The sequence below is a fragment of the Ranitomeya imitator genome, chromosome 2 (genome assembly GCF_032444005.1).
Source record: "Ranitomeya imitator isolate aRanImi1 chromosome 2, aRanImi1.pri, whole genome shotgun sequence".
In the NCBI taxonomy this organism is placed as follows: Eukaryota; Metazoa; Chordata; class Amphibia; order Anura; family Dendrobatidae; genus Ranitomeya; species Ranitomeya imitator.
Window position 1 is genome coordinate 129,261,618 of NC_091283.1, and position 14,960 is coordinate 129,276,577.

Consider the following 14,960-nt stretch of genomic DNA (forward strand, 5'->3'; position numbering starts at 1 on the left):
CCAAATGGTTGTGTCTAATGGGGGCTGAAGGGTATCCAAAAAATAAATAAAGGAAAAGTTTTTTAAAATTTTCTTTTGTGCCTGGAATTTTTTTTAACTAGAGTATATGATCTGTAAAAGAATATGGTGGATGCTGCGCTGAGAGTGAGATTGGCACAACTGTAGTGCAGTTAAAATCGTGAAAACATGTATTAATACTGGCAGAGATATAAGACTATCATGGAAATGTATTGCCTTTTCTGCAGTGCAGATATTAACTTGCCATCGTCTTGGCAGAGAACAGGAAGAGGGCAACCTCATATAAAATAAACATGGGTTCTAAGAGGTAGTAAAAACAAATTATGCTTTTTTTCTATTTCCCTGGGAACCAAACATGGTCTAAATGACAAAGACAGGGGTCTCCTCATGCCATGAATGATCTGGACTTGGAGGTATGACATATTGAAGACATATCTGATCCTTGAAGGCGAGTCATTCTGTAATTGCGGTTGGTCATCTTGTAATAAGAGCATGAGAAGGAGTCAACTGTGCGGACTACTGAGCCATTTTTTATGGATATTAATGAAGGCAATAACTGCGGCACAGTTACACATGTAATAACATTAGTTCAGTATCTGCACCCAAAGGACTCATATCCTTACCCAACCCCAGAAAGTATCCCTCCAGCTGTATGACCTGTCTGCTAGGAGCCAACTACTCCATGTGTGCATTGGATAGAGCCACATTACAGGACCGGATCATTTTTGGCAGCGTGTGTTGGCTGTCTCTGTAGGGCTGGTGCTTCCATTGTTTTGAAAGAAAAGCATCTGTCTGAGCTTGGCCCTATAAGCAGTTCTAACAGCAGCCTTTCACCTCTTCATTATCCCTTGTTCTGTACGTCAGCTGGTCCTGTAGCTCGCAGCGGTAGCTTTGTGACTTGCGCTATCAGGCTGCCATGCAAAGAACAAAAAGAACACCACTGAATGAAAGGTGGTTGCCTAAATGTACAATAAGCAGGGCTCACAAGGAGAGCCTCTGTTCTTTAGAAATTGCGTTTTACATTGTTATTTTAGCAGAGGTATACGAGCATCCAGCAGAACTGGGCTATGGAGCAAACATGGACCTGCTTCGTACATAAAGGTCAATGGGAAAGTGTTTCATAAGATTAACATTTTGTACGCCAGAACAATCAATCCTTTAGGGGGCTCAGACCTCTCATCAAATTAGTTCCATCGTTGCTTGTCCATGTGCCAGGAAACCAATCCTACGTAGATCCCATGTGTCTTCAGCCATTACGTGGACTACCATCAGCACTTCCTGTGCCTAACAGGAAATGGAAGAATGTTCTATTTCTTAGCATTCTACAACAGTCCAGATGAGATCTTCTGATAATAGACACATAACTTCCGCACAACAAGTCTTATTGCGTAAGCGGGCGTTATCTTTGTGCGGGGTTGCCGGGGAGAGAAGGCATGTCCTCGGCAGTCAGGAAGTGTGCTCTCAAAGGCCGCAGAACAAACCATGTTTGTCCTTGAAAACCTTTTAGCATGTGACAAGCGGAGCGGCTCGCCAGTTATGCAGTGATGAAAATCAATACTGAAGGTTGAACATTATGTGTGTGGAGGTAGCAGGCGACAGACGTACACTTTTACACGACAAGCTCGCAACAGTAACGCCGTTGCTGTATTCTCGATACCACCGGAGAGTAGAAACACAGTGACGTGTCACTTCCATGTACATGGATGTAATACGGCACACATCATCCTCTAGACTGCGGATATAAAGAATTACATTGTTTACACTGGGTACTTGACATCTATGGTCATTGACCCAAACTCATTTTAAAACGCTAAGCATCATTTACGGATGAACACTTAATTCCAATGGGAGAACAACAGTAATGAAATAAGTGGTTTTTATGTGTAATGCTAAATTATCTGTTACATATAATAGCTGAGTGGACTAATGATAGTGAAATGGGGTGGAATTGTCTAAATGTTCTTTTCTACGTAACCACATGGAAGAAGTATATTAAAGGGAAAATGTACCCTATCTGAGTGCAGTGACAAGCCATCCATTTCTGCATTAGCTCCCCTAATAATAGGCTTTCTCCAACCCTCCATTCTGCCCTTGCGAACCAAGAACATTTACTACGCTTCACAGACATAGTAGACGGTGACCTCCGACTAATATTCGTTGCTACTCTTGAACCGTACTTACAAATTACATCATAAATACAGGTGGTTTCACGATCGTCTTCATCATTTTAGTATATTGAGCTAATATTGAAGGTGACTGATTCTTCAGGTAACAGATTTAGATCTAGAAATGGCGATAGGGTTAGTTCTTTATCGTAGGTCAAATGCATCGAGAATTTTACAGTTCTCCGGATGGCTAAATTGTTACTATTACTGACACTCCAACCATTATATTAAAGTAATAATATGTATTCAGTTCATTGGTAGGTGACCACGTTATAGATGATACCGCTTCGCGCCATCAATCACTTAAACAGTAATTCATTTGTTGTAGGTTAAATATGTACTTAACCTGGAAGGAGAATGAAGGAAAACTCAACGACATGGATTGCTCTGCGCAAAAAAATTATGGTATGTTTACAAAAGAAACATACACAACTTGGATCTCACTACCATCAGCTCTAGCCCTGCTCCAAATCATACAGTCATGGCCTAAGATTATGAGACTGACACATATTTTGGTTTTCATAGTTTGCAACTTCAGAGTTTTTCAATGTTTTAGCCAGATGTGTCTATAGTTACTGAAGTACAATTATAAACATTTAATAAGTTACTTTTAATAACACATACATCAAGTTTATGCACATCCTGGGCCAAATACTGAGTGATGGCAAGCCATTCTTAATCAGTGTTTGGGGTTTATCACAAATTTCTATGTTTTGTTTTTCCACCTACTTTTAAGATTGACCACTGTTCAAAAAGCGGGTGTCACGGGTTTACCGCAACAGAGAGGAGCCAGGAGACCGCATCGTCTGATTTCTCCTTCTCCTGCACTGATTAGAAGCACTTCACCTTCATAAATGGTGTAAATTGCTTTGGGCAGTGCAGGGTTTACTCTGCTCAGTTGAGAGCTTTTGGAGCTAAGGCTCTCAACCGAGCTCTGTTAGTGACTCCCATCTCCTACATAATCTGGGCCCTGGCTAGCACTCATTGTCAGAGATGGCTTATACTGCATGGCTGGTGGTTGTTTGGTCGATCTATCTGTGACTGTTGCTAGGTTTTGAGTCTGTGATAATTCCTGTTATTCTCCTACTTTGGTTTAACCCCATCCTCCACTTCCCAGTGCATTCCTCTGCTATATGTGTGAGTATATTTGTATGCTTGGTATGTTCCTTTATCCCTGTTCGTATTACCTTGTGAGGCTGGTTGGTGTATTATGGTACACTACTACTCGCCTCTTCCCTGGGTGGGGAAAGGGTACAGCCGAGGGTTGATTCAGGAGCTAAAGCAATGTACGTGGCCCCGGTGTCCTCACCATCAGAAATAATCTGGCGAACAGGGCCAGCTAATCATCACAGTGGATGGACAACACTGTAAATATTGGCTTCTTACATAATGTTGATGAATTTGTCTATAAAAGCATAACAATGTCTGAAATGCTTATAACTGTAATTCAATAATAATGATAGAAACACCTGACTCAAAGATATAAAAACACAGAGGCGGCAAACTTAAGTAAAAATCAAACTTGTAGTTCCTCCCATAACTTTTGGCAACGACTGCACAGTAAAGTGTAAGAAAGGTAAACCAGGTAGTCCAATACAAGACGAAATTGTTATGTGTTTATTAGCATCAGCAAAAAGGTCTGTGTGCAGTGCGCCAATGTTTGTCACATGACCTTGTTCACGGCCAGATAATGATACAGACTGATGCATGCTCATATAGCATGCTCCATCAGTAATATTTACCTTGATATTGAAATGGTCGCTATTTCAACAAACTTTCCATAAATCAGTAGTACATATAACAAACTTTGCAATATATCTTCTAGAATCATGCTTCTTTCTCTACTTATGAAATACTACTTCCCCTTACACCGCCCACCTGAACTTAACATTCAATCTGAAAAACAGCTAAAATTTGTCTTGGTCAAAGAAAGACTGACAGCACGGTGAGGTGTTTGGTTACCCCCCCTTTTATACTAAGCAGGGAGAAGAAATGAGGAGCAGAGGAAGAAAACAAGCAGAGACAGACAAGACAGGCAGATCCTACTGCAGTTACTGAGTGATTTAGCTTACGGCAGAGCTGGATCCACAGTCACACAGCTAAGTACCGCTTTGTAATGTGCTCTATGCTGTTGCTACTACTTCTGTACATGTGCTAAGCAGAGAAGCAATTGTCATCAGATGTGTGGAGTGTATGGTTCTCAGTATTATGTATTAAATGTACATATGTCTATGTGTGTGGAGTATTTGTGTATTCAGGTGCATTGAAAGGGTTGTCTGTGCGCATAACATATGTTCCCTATAAAAAGCAATAAATGTATTAGTTATATATTAAAAAATCACCACCCAGTGTGTTAACAATAGCCGTGTTCAAAAGAACACAATTGATACATAGACTGATACTTCAAAAATAACCTAAGAGTCCCCAATTCATCCCTATATAGAGCCTACCTAGCTCTGGGTGTTGGCACCCTAAAAGAAATTGTTTTTTTGGGGCCCCCGCTCTGCGACGGCTATCCCAATCTATCCCTGATAGGCCCTTTCGCTAGTGCAGGTGGGAAAACACATAGCTTTAAAAGAGATGAAATATAGAAAAATAAGGTAAATAACAATTTTTTTAAAATAATCAAAAAAATATAGGATCTTAGGATATCAATACCTTGAGGTATAATTAAAACCTCAGGGTATGCTTAGGGATAATATTTACGTATAGTACAATCCTCTAGCCAAGTAACCACAGATGTATTGTCCCTATGGAACAGAAATCTCAACCTTTCATTGCTGCAGCTATGATAATGAAATGGTTAAACAGCAAGGAAAGAGGGGTACTTATCCCATATAGAAACCATCGCCTTGCTGTTTAACCATTTCATTTGACTGTGTGTACCTATTGTGTGATCATCCATTTCACTGGGCTACACCTGATAATATCGGACCTTACATTCATTTACTTGATATTTACCTTATTTTTCTATACTTCATCTCTTTTAAAGGGACTCTGTCACCTGAATTTGGAGCGAACAATCTTCAGCCATAGGGGCGGGGTTTTCGGGTGTTTGATTCACCCTTTCCTTACCCGCTGCCTGCAATGTTGGATTGAAGTTCATTCTCTGTCCTTGCACAATCTTGCCTTGCGCAGGCGTGTACTATGGAGGACAGAGAATGAACTTCAATCCAATATTGCAGCCAGCATGCAGCCAGCGGGCAAGGAAAGGGTGAATCAAACACCCGAAAACCCCGCCCCTATGGCTGAAGATTGTTCCCTCCAAATTCAGGTGACAGAGTCCCTTTAAAGCTATATGTTTTCCCACCTGCACTTGTGACAGGGCTTATCAGGGATAGATTGGGATAGCCGTCGCGGATCGGGGGCGCCAAAAAAAGTTCCTTTTAGGGTGCCAACCCCCATAGCTAGGTAGGGTCTATATAGGGATGAATTGGGGGCTCTTAGGTTATTTTTGAAGTATCAGTCCACTACTCAGACAACCCCTTCTGAATCCCTACATTTTCACCTCATAAAATACTTATGTTGCCGGCACTGTTCCAGTGATGTTGGCACGGGCTCTCCTGGGGATCTTGTGACATTGCTACATCACGTGATCCCCGTGGCCAATGAGTGCTGGCGTCAGCAGCTCACTTCCTCCATATGTATATCTGATTTGTCTGAAGGTGGGGAGAGTGAAATCAGCGCTGAATGGCTGCAGGGATCACGTGACATAACTGTAAGGATTCCAGACTTCCCTTGTGCCTGTTTGCCCTGATCCAAGATGGAGTCTTGGATCTCACCCTGTCATGGAACTTCCTGTCTGGGTCATGTGTTCTCCTGTGCCTGAGTATTTTGTGCTGCTGGCTCCTGAGCGTTTGCCTGTTTGCCTCGATCCAAGATGGAGTCTTGGATCTCACCCTGTCATGGATCTTCCTGTCTGGGTCATGTGTTCTCCTGTGCCTGAGTATTTTGTGCTGCTGGCTCCTGAGCGTTTGCCGGTTTGCTGGTGAACTCCCTGCTTCTGCTGCTTACTACTCGGTGGTCTGCCTCACCCCATTCTGCTGCCACTTACTTCTGGAACTGCTGCGACGGGCAGCGCACCAGTGGAAGGATGTCCACTGTGACTTGACGAGGTGTGGAGATGGCACGTATAGAGGTGTACTGGGAATGTGTGCAGAACGTGTGATGAGTGTGATGGAGGTGTTACTTGCGTGTGCCCTCTTTAAGTTGCAGTATTGTTTCAATTCTGCATAATAGTATTTAATCATAACAGATAAGTAACCAGTTGGCTTTGATTGTTGTCATGTGAATCACTGCATCAAATCTAGCCCACTGACCTTTATGAAAGTGGTGGAAGGGTTTTAAGCCATTGCCTTGTGAGCTAAAAGCTTGTCCCCTCTGAACACGATGTTATAAAGATGGACATAATGTCTCACCATCAGTATAAAGAACCCTGTATTACATCTAGACGAATATGCATGGTGGCTCAATAAAGTGGGCCAAGCACTAGTCCTCCCTGTGCTGTCCTAAGCATACCAGTGGACAGGACATCGGGTCTAAAGCGCAGTTACTGAGGAGAAGGAACTCTAGTGGTATCGTCTTAATGGGGTCTTCTCAATTTGTGTCTTGAGAAGCACACAACTCTCCAGTTTCTGTCACGTTCTTGGTGCTTTCCTCCTTCAGAGACAGTTCTGGTTCAGTAGCTTTGTCCTATTGCTAAGCTTCTGCTATGGTGACACATTAACAATCTGTCAGTGCTTATTCTGAAGTGTATACTGTTATCACGTTATATAGTGATAACAGGGCTTTAGAACAGCAGCACTGATTAGTAGACCTGCTCTGGAAACTGCTACTATACTGATACCGATACTAGAGGCTGATAATTTTGCAACACTGATAGCAGTTCGACCATGAACTGAGATGGGGGTGGGGGGTGAGCAGCTAACTGCTGTATAGAAATGAATGGGCTGGAGAGAGGTGGCTGGTATCTCAGGAGTTAACTCCTCAGCCAGCAGGGTAGCTACTTCGTCAGGCTGTGGCCGTTGATCTCATTGGCTAAAAGCTGTACACTGTGTAAGATAAAAGCTCTCGTAACAGGAGAATGATAGCAAATGGAAAAAGTTAATTGAAATCCTGCTTATTTTCATGCTGTCTAACTATCTATATCAATTTCATCACATGAGCAGAACCCTTGAATGTAAAGTGGTTTGATATGATTTGGGAAATTTGGGATGACTGTTCCTACTGTCGTGGGGAGGGGATTATTTGCAATGTAAAATGGTATTGTAATATCCTGAGGCTCATACACTAATAGCTCTGTTTCTTGTATATCTGAGGTCACATATTGAAATGACATGCCAGTGCTGCAGCACAATTGTGAAAACCCTGCATTTGCCAACAATTCAAATTGCCATGGGGATGTAAGATATGTATTTCGAATCTATTAACGTCTTTTTTTTGCTGCAGTGCTGCAGTAATTTAGGAGCATGCCGTGCTTTGTGAACTGCGGCACACTCTGGATGTTGAGTGCTCGGCATTGATCTTTCCTGTTGACTTCAATAAACAATGTCTACAATAAGAAATAGATGTGTCTGTGATTTTTCTTGGTGTGTTTGTGCAGGTTATTACCGTGTTCACATTAGTATTCTGCGCTGTAGGTTTTCAGTTTTCCTTCAAGCAGTTATGATGCAGTTCTCAAACACCATACTATTGTAGAGCCTGAAAGTGGCTATGCTACATTACAAAAGTGTAGAAACAGCGCCCCTTTTCCCATGGGATATGAGTAGTAAGCGGCTGAACTATAATACCACACATAGATGTGGAGATGTCTGGCCGAGAATCCTTCTAATGCTATGACATACCAATAACATTGCTCCTCTGTATACAGTGCCACATGGGTGGCGCCCACATACTGCACCAGTAAATAGCTGCAATGACACAAGAAATCTGACCTAGTGGCTGCATCATTAGTTATTTGTGTACATAGCTTTAAAAGGAATCTGTCAACAGGTTTTTGTTACTTAATCTGAAAGTAGCATAATGTTCAGGCAGAGACCCTGATTCCAGCTATAAATCATTTACTGGGCTGCTTAGTGCAGTTTTTATAAAATCACTGTTGTATCAAGAGATTATCCGTAGAGAAGCAATTATCTTGCTGAGAAGAAGTCCAGCCTCGCCTCCACCACTGATTGGCAGCTTTTTGTGTACTCTGCATAGGCAGAAAGCTGCCAATCAGTGGTGTGGGTGGGGTTACACAGAACTCGGCATACAGTTTTTAATGAAAACTTCAGCAGCCAGTAAAATAAGTGATACATCGCTGGAATCAGGATCTCTGCCCCTACATCATTCTGCAGCAAAATCTTGGTGACAAATTCCTTTAAGGGCTTCCTCACGCTAGCGTATAAATCGGACTAGTGCACTCCAATAAAAAAAATAGGACCAATGTTATTCAATGAGGCAGAACAGATGTGCGGATTTTTTTCTTCTTCATGTATTCGGCATGAGAAAAAAAAATATCTAGATTTCCCTTTGATAGGTGCGAGAAAAAAATTGGAGGTCATACGGACCATCGGTATAGCATGCGATTTGTACGGATACATTACAATTCTGTAAATGGTGATGTAAAAGATTAATAGCTGCTGCTGTAAAAAAAAAAAATGGATCGTAAGCGGCTGACAAGCGAGAAAAAAAATCGCCCTGGATGAGAATGGGAGCGATTGTTTATATGGCCAACGTAAAGATGTGATCTTGTTCACCTTGAAGAGTGCATTCCCGTCCTATCTCTGGGCCTCCGAGAGGAATCTGCAGGCTGCGTGTCGGGCACTTCGTATTGGCATCCTGCATTCTTCAACACCTGCAGAAAGGTAAGACAGAGAACCATCAACGACGAAGTCTGCGGACTATATCTACTATGTATGAAGATGGTGTATTTACAATGGAAAGGTCAGCTCTTAGCTTCCATCACACACAGCTTTCTACAGTATATATTCTGCGGTGTGCTATGTATATATCCTGACAACTGCAGACAACGTGTCAATGAGGGATCATGACTCTACACTACGTTATTTTATTTTTTTTCACGGCAATTTATTGAAAATCAATTCAGATAAATCAGTTCCAGTTAACTCGTTATGCCTCGTCCATGTAGTATCGACATCTACTAGAAAGCCGCTAATAACAGGTCCATAAAACAGAACTCTGGATGACCTGCGTCTCATGGTAACATACCGTACATGCTGCACACATTTTGTGCGCAAATTTTCGACTATATGTTTAGTGTACCGTATTATATTAGATGACTGCATGTAGTTATGTATTATGGAGATTATCATTGATTCCCAGGAGGGCAACAATTCAAGAGACTGTACTGAATAGTCTACCAACAGTGCCACACCTGCCAAAAGGCGGAATCTGGAACTGCAGCTCAGCCCTATTTATGTAGATAGGCCTCAGCTGCAATGTCAAACAAAACCCACGGACAAGAGAAACTTATAGTAAAAAAAAAAATCATATTTTTGGATTCCCATACAACCTCTTTAGGGCATGCTAAATATATGTGAGCCTTATAGATAGTCATTCCTGTTATGAAACAAGGTGCAAATGCTTCTTTCTAGGGTAAATATTGTATGGAATTTGTCGGCAAGTTTTTGCTATGTAATCTGAAATCACAGTGAAGTACAAGCAGAAACCCTGATTACTGGGATGCGTCACCTACTAGACTGGATTTTGCTGTTTCAATACAATCAGTGATTTTTTAGCAGCGGATTATCAATATAGGACTAGATGTCTCGTGCCTCCTAGTCTAACCACATCGTCAAAAAGCTGTGGTGTGAGTGATATTGTACACAGCTCAATAACTGAGCTCTGCTACATCCACAGCAGAGAAAACTGCGACTATATCATAACTGCTGCACACAGCAAACGAAGTATCACATCATTGGAATCAGGGTCTCTGTCCCTACATCATGGTGCTGTCAGATTACATAGCAAAAAGCTGCCGGCAGATTCCCTTCAATAAATAAGGATGCATGTAATTTATTTGCCTTTTTAGATAGAGTTGACGGACTGGGTAGGGAAAGGGTCTCTGTCCCTACGTCATGCTGCTGTCGGATTACACATAAAGTGCTGCTGACAGATTCTCTTTAAGGAATTGTGAGACTAGTATTACACAATCAAATATGTTACATAACTCCCATGTTTATTATCACACAAGAAAAATGTTTTAGATTTTAATGCTTCCACCACTTTCAAATGTTGTATTCGTCCATTTCTCTATTTTTGCCTGATGTTGGAGCACTGGATTTCTGGGCCATTAAACGCTCGGCCAGACTTACTGCACTCAGTGACAGCTACATACATGCTGTATAGATTGATATTGTACCCATCCCATGTCATGACGGAGAAGCAAACGCTGCTTTTCTTGGTGTCGCGGAGCAAAAGCAATTCACATACAAAGATCGGATCCAGAAGTGTTAGATTCCAGAACTGTCGGTCTCCTAATCATATTTCAGGCAAGCCGGCTCATCTGAAGAAATGCAATATTTTGTTTTCTCTTTTTCCTTAAAAAATGTAAGAAATCTCCTCTGCTTGGAGCATAAATACCCATTTCACAGATGGCACTGATTCAGTTAGTGTGTATGAAATTCATTTTGTACACAGTGTGCAGACAGACAGTTCAAAAGAGATCTGAAGGCTCCATTGGTATGCATAACAAGGGTCCCCTGGCAATGACTGTGACCAGCACAGGGGAAGGATAAGCCAAGCACTGAACATGTGGTGCGAGCGGCAAGAAGCTCTGCCGGGCCCACCGCTTAGCTATTTGTGTTTGGTTTTTTTCTGTATAGGAAGTTTCCTGGATATATTATACAGCATTATCATCATCATCACCATCACTATGATCACCAGCATCATCATCACCATGACCATCACCACCACCATCATCACTTTCATCATCATCATCACCATAATCATCATCACGACCACCACCATCATCACCACCATCATCACTACCACCACCACCACCATCATCATCATCACCATCATCACCACCACCATCATCACTTTCATCATCATCACCATAATCATCATCACGACCACCACCATCATCATCACTACCACCACCACCACCATCATCACTTTCATCATCATCACCACCACCATCATCACTTTCATCATCATCATCACCATAATCATCATCACGACCACCACCATCATCATCACTACCACCACCACCACCATCATCATCACCATCATCATCATCACCACCACCATCATCACTTTCATCATCATCATCACCATAATCATCATCACGACCACCACCATCATCACCACCACCATCATCATCACTACCACCACCACCACCATCATCACTTTCATCATCATCACCATAATCATCATCACGACCACCATCATCATCTTCACCATCATCATCACCACCACCATGATCACCACCATAATCATCATGATCACCACCATAATGTGGACAGGACCATACAATTAAGAAATGATTACACTCTAGTGATAATCTCATTGCACCACTGCCCAACACATTCTCAGGCCTAACCTTTAGTCTCTGTGACTCCCTATTTCTTCCATACCGGGCTATAGACTACTAAGGGTGACATGAACAGCAGTAAGATAGACGCCCCGTTCATTATTGCATTTGTGCATTTATTTTTGGTTTACTTTTTGGTGCTTTTCATTTTATCTTTACTCTAATTTATATCTTGTTCACCTGTTTATTTTCTACGTCCGTATCTTCTTTTTTTCTGTTTTCTGTGGGTTTTGAAGTGTCCACGTTTTCTTCTCTTTCATTAAAGAGGTTGTCCACTTCTCATACAACCCCTTCTGAAGCCCTATATTTCCCTCTAGTAAAATAATAACATTTATACTCCCTTCTGGTGCCTGCGCCATTCCAGCGGTGTCGGCGCTGGCTCTCCCGGGGATTGCATGGCATTGTTATCGGCGTTGGTTTTACCGTCCCCTCCACTGGGCAAATCAAGACATCTGGAGGAAGTGGGAGACCAGCCGCAGCTCTCACTTCCTCCGGATGTCAACTCCGCCTGTAAGAGAGGTGAGGCAAGTACCGATTGTTATGTCATGCGATCCCTGGGGAAGCCAGTGTCGACACTGCTGGAACGGCGCCAGCACTGCAGATGGGTATAAGTGTCATAAGTTGGCATTACCAGCAGACGTACCACAGGATCCAACCGAATGACAGTTTGTGGCTCTTGGCATGTAGTAATGTTAATGCCAAGTTCACACATAATGGAATTATTCTGTGCTGACAATTCAGTTATGTCACCTTTTTTTTTTTCCTTTTATTTTGCTGCATTGCATTTGCAGCAATAATCCAAAACATGCAATTTAGTGATTTGGAATGGATACAGTTAAGGTGACATTCTAATGACTTCCACAACAAATTTATATTTTAAAGCGGTTATCCACATAAGCGAAAAAAATAAATTAAAAAAACCTTTAAACGTGTTTCAAATCACAATAGATACAGCTTACTAATATGGGACCAGGGAGAAGCTCCGGCTCAGGGCGAAACGGCTGTTGTCTATATCCAAAAGTATGCCATTCACTACCTATTTGGCATAATGTTTTCAGAATTTTTTACGCACGGGTGAGTGCTGAAATTTCATTTCTTCTACTAATATAACCAATATACATCAGCTTGTAAACATACCCTGATCTGAAAGCATCAGCGGCAGTGCCGGCAGCTCTACTCCTGGATCACCTGTACCGCTGTCAGCACATGGCCCGAACTGTGTGTTAAGGAGCCTGGTATTTTTATTCAAGTGGACAACCAGATATTAAATTACCCCTTAACACTCGAGAACTACTCTGTAGGTTACGCTTTATCATAGCCAGTTGTGAATGCCGATTTCCATAGGTAATATTTCCTGTGCTGCCATTTGTATATTTGCTCTGCACAATAATAGACGGCTCTTCAGCTGTCAAGAGTTATAATGGCTTTTATTTCTCAATGATGCCAATATACATTTCTCATCTCTCGCTCCGACCCTGACAAGTCTGTTGCTGCCCACCAATTATATTTCCCACTACATCTTCTCGTCATCGTAGGCCTGTGACACTGCATCCTCTAGCACATGACCATGGCAGCCACTTTCTGGTTGGCACGGTAACCAATTGTTTTTCAGTAGTTTAGAGCCAGTTTATACTTATTGTTAAGATGAATAAGAACTTGTTTATTCATAAGGATGAAAAAATTCAGTTCTTGACAAGGGTCATAACGCTGTATGTGTTGTATGCATTTATACATAATGGACGAAGGCTACATTCACACATCAGATTTTTGCCGTCAGGCTGAATCCGGTGAATTTTTAAAAAAAAAACAGATCCGTAGCAAATAGTGAAAAACTGATGCGAGGGATCCTTTTTCTGCCGGATCTGGCTAGCTGATATCCATACAATTGGATCCTTTGTTTCTGGAGAGAGAGAGAAAGAGAAAAACGGAAATCGTGCACAAACGGTAACACAAAAAATTTCGGGGCATGCTCAGTGTAAAAAAAAAAGAAATCTGACGCCGGATTCCGTCATTGGACGGATCCGGCACCATAAGCTTCCATTATATCGGTTAGCACCAGAGCATGCTCAGATAACACCTTATCCCAGCAAGTTCGCTCATCACTAGTTATCACACTTGTGGTTACTCAGTTACGAAGAATTAGGTGCGATCTTATCACAATGTACAAATACAGTACATGAGGCGGCAGTACTCTTTATGATCTTTTTACATCTAGGACTGCAACACTGACAGGCGTGCATCCACTATGGAGAGAAGGTATAATTGTCAGACGGCGATTCTTTACTGTAAGAGCAGTGGACTATGGGACTCTCTGCCGCATGATGTTGTGATGATTGATTCACTAAACATATTCAAGAATGGCCTGGATTAATTATTCTAAAATATGAAATTGCCGTTTTTCTTCAGTTCTACACTTCTGGAGAAAGGACATTGATATAGGACTTTTTTGTGATTTCTATAGTTTTCCCCTAATATTGGGCCATTAGCATCGGCATCATCGGGTTTTTTCCTCTGGATAAACACATTATGATAACAGGTTGGACCTTTTTTTCAAGCTTATCAGCTCTGTAACTAAGGAGCAATGCCCCATTATATAATTCTACCATTAACGGGAATCTCCACCTAGCTAAAAAATGTCGGCACAGAAAAACACTCATCTTTAGATCGTGTTTAATGTTTTTACTACCATACCATTATATAACTTTGTGCAGTATAATACAATGTTTCTTTTTGCCATCTGTAAACTATCAAGTAGTATTAACAGATCTACTAAGAGATTTTTTTTTAAATTTTTTTTTATATTTTTAAGTTCCATAAGCACAATTTGAGGTGCAATATGAGGCTGTAGTCCCGTATTTTCGTATTGTTCAGACTGCCCCATGTATGATTACTTCTTCTGCAGACCTGAATGAGTGGTTGGAGGGAGTCCAGGAGCATTGATAAGACATATGACCCACCACTCTTGCTCACTAATTCTAGGACCGCTAGACGACAGGAATATAGGGACTAGTGATGAGCGAATAGACTCGTTACTCGAGATTTCTCGAGCACGCTTGGGGGTCCTCCGAGTATTTTTTAGTGCTGGGAGATTTAGTTTTCATCTCCGCAGCTGAATGATTTACATCTGTTAGCCAGCATAAGTACATGTGGGGATTCCCTAGCAACCAGGCAACCCCCACATGTACTTATGCTGGCTAACAGATGTAAATCATTCAGCTGCGGCAAGAAAAACTAAATCTCCG

At 41.7% G+C, this 14,960-nt stretch overlaps 1 protein-coding gene across 1 annotated transcript in view; it reads right to left on the reverse strand.

The window, feature by feature from the left end:
• Positions 1–14,960, reverse strand: part of NEXMIF (neurite extension and migration factor) — a 463,735-nt gene that overhangs the window by 81,981 nt on the left and 366,794 nt on the right. Inside the window, exon 3 of the mRNA XM_069747231.1 lies at positions 8,921–9,018. Coding sequence (XP_069603332.1) covers positions 8,921–8,934 — 14 coding nt within the window. The 5' untranslated portion in view covers positions 8,935–9,018. The remainder of the gene's footprint in view (positions 1–8,920; positions 9,019–14,960) is intronic.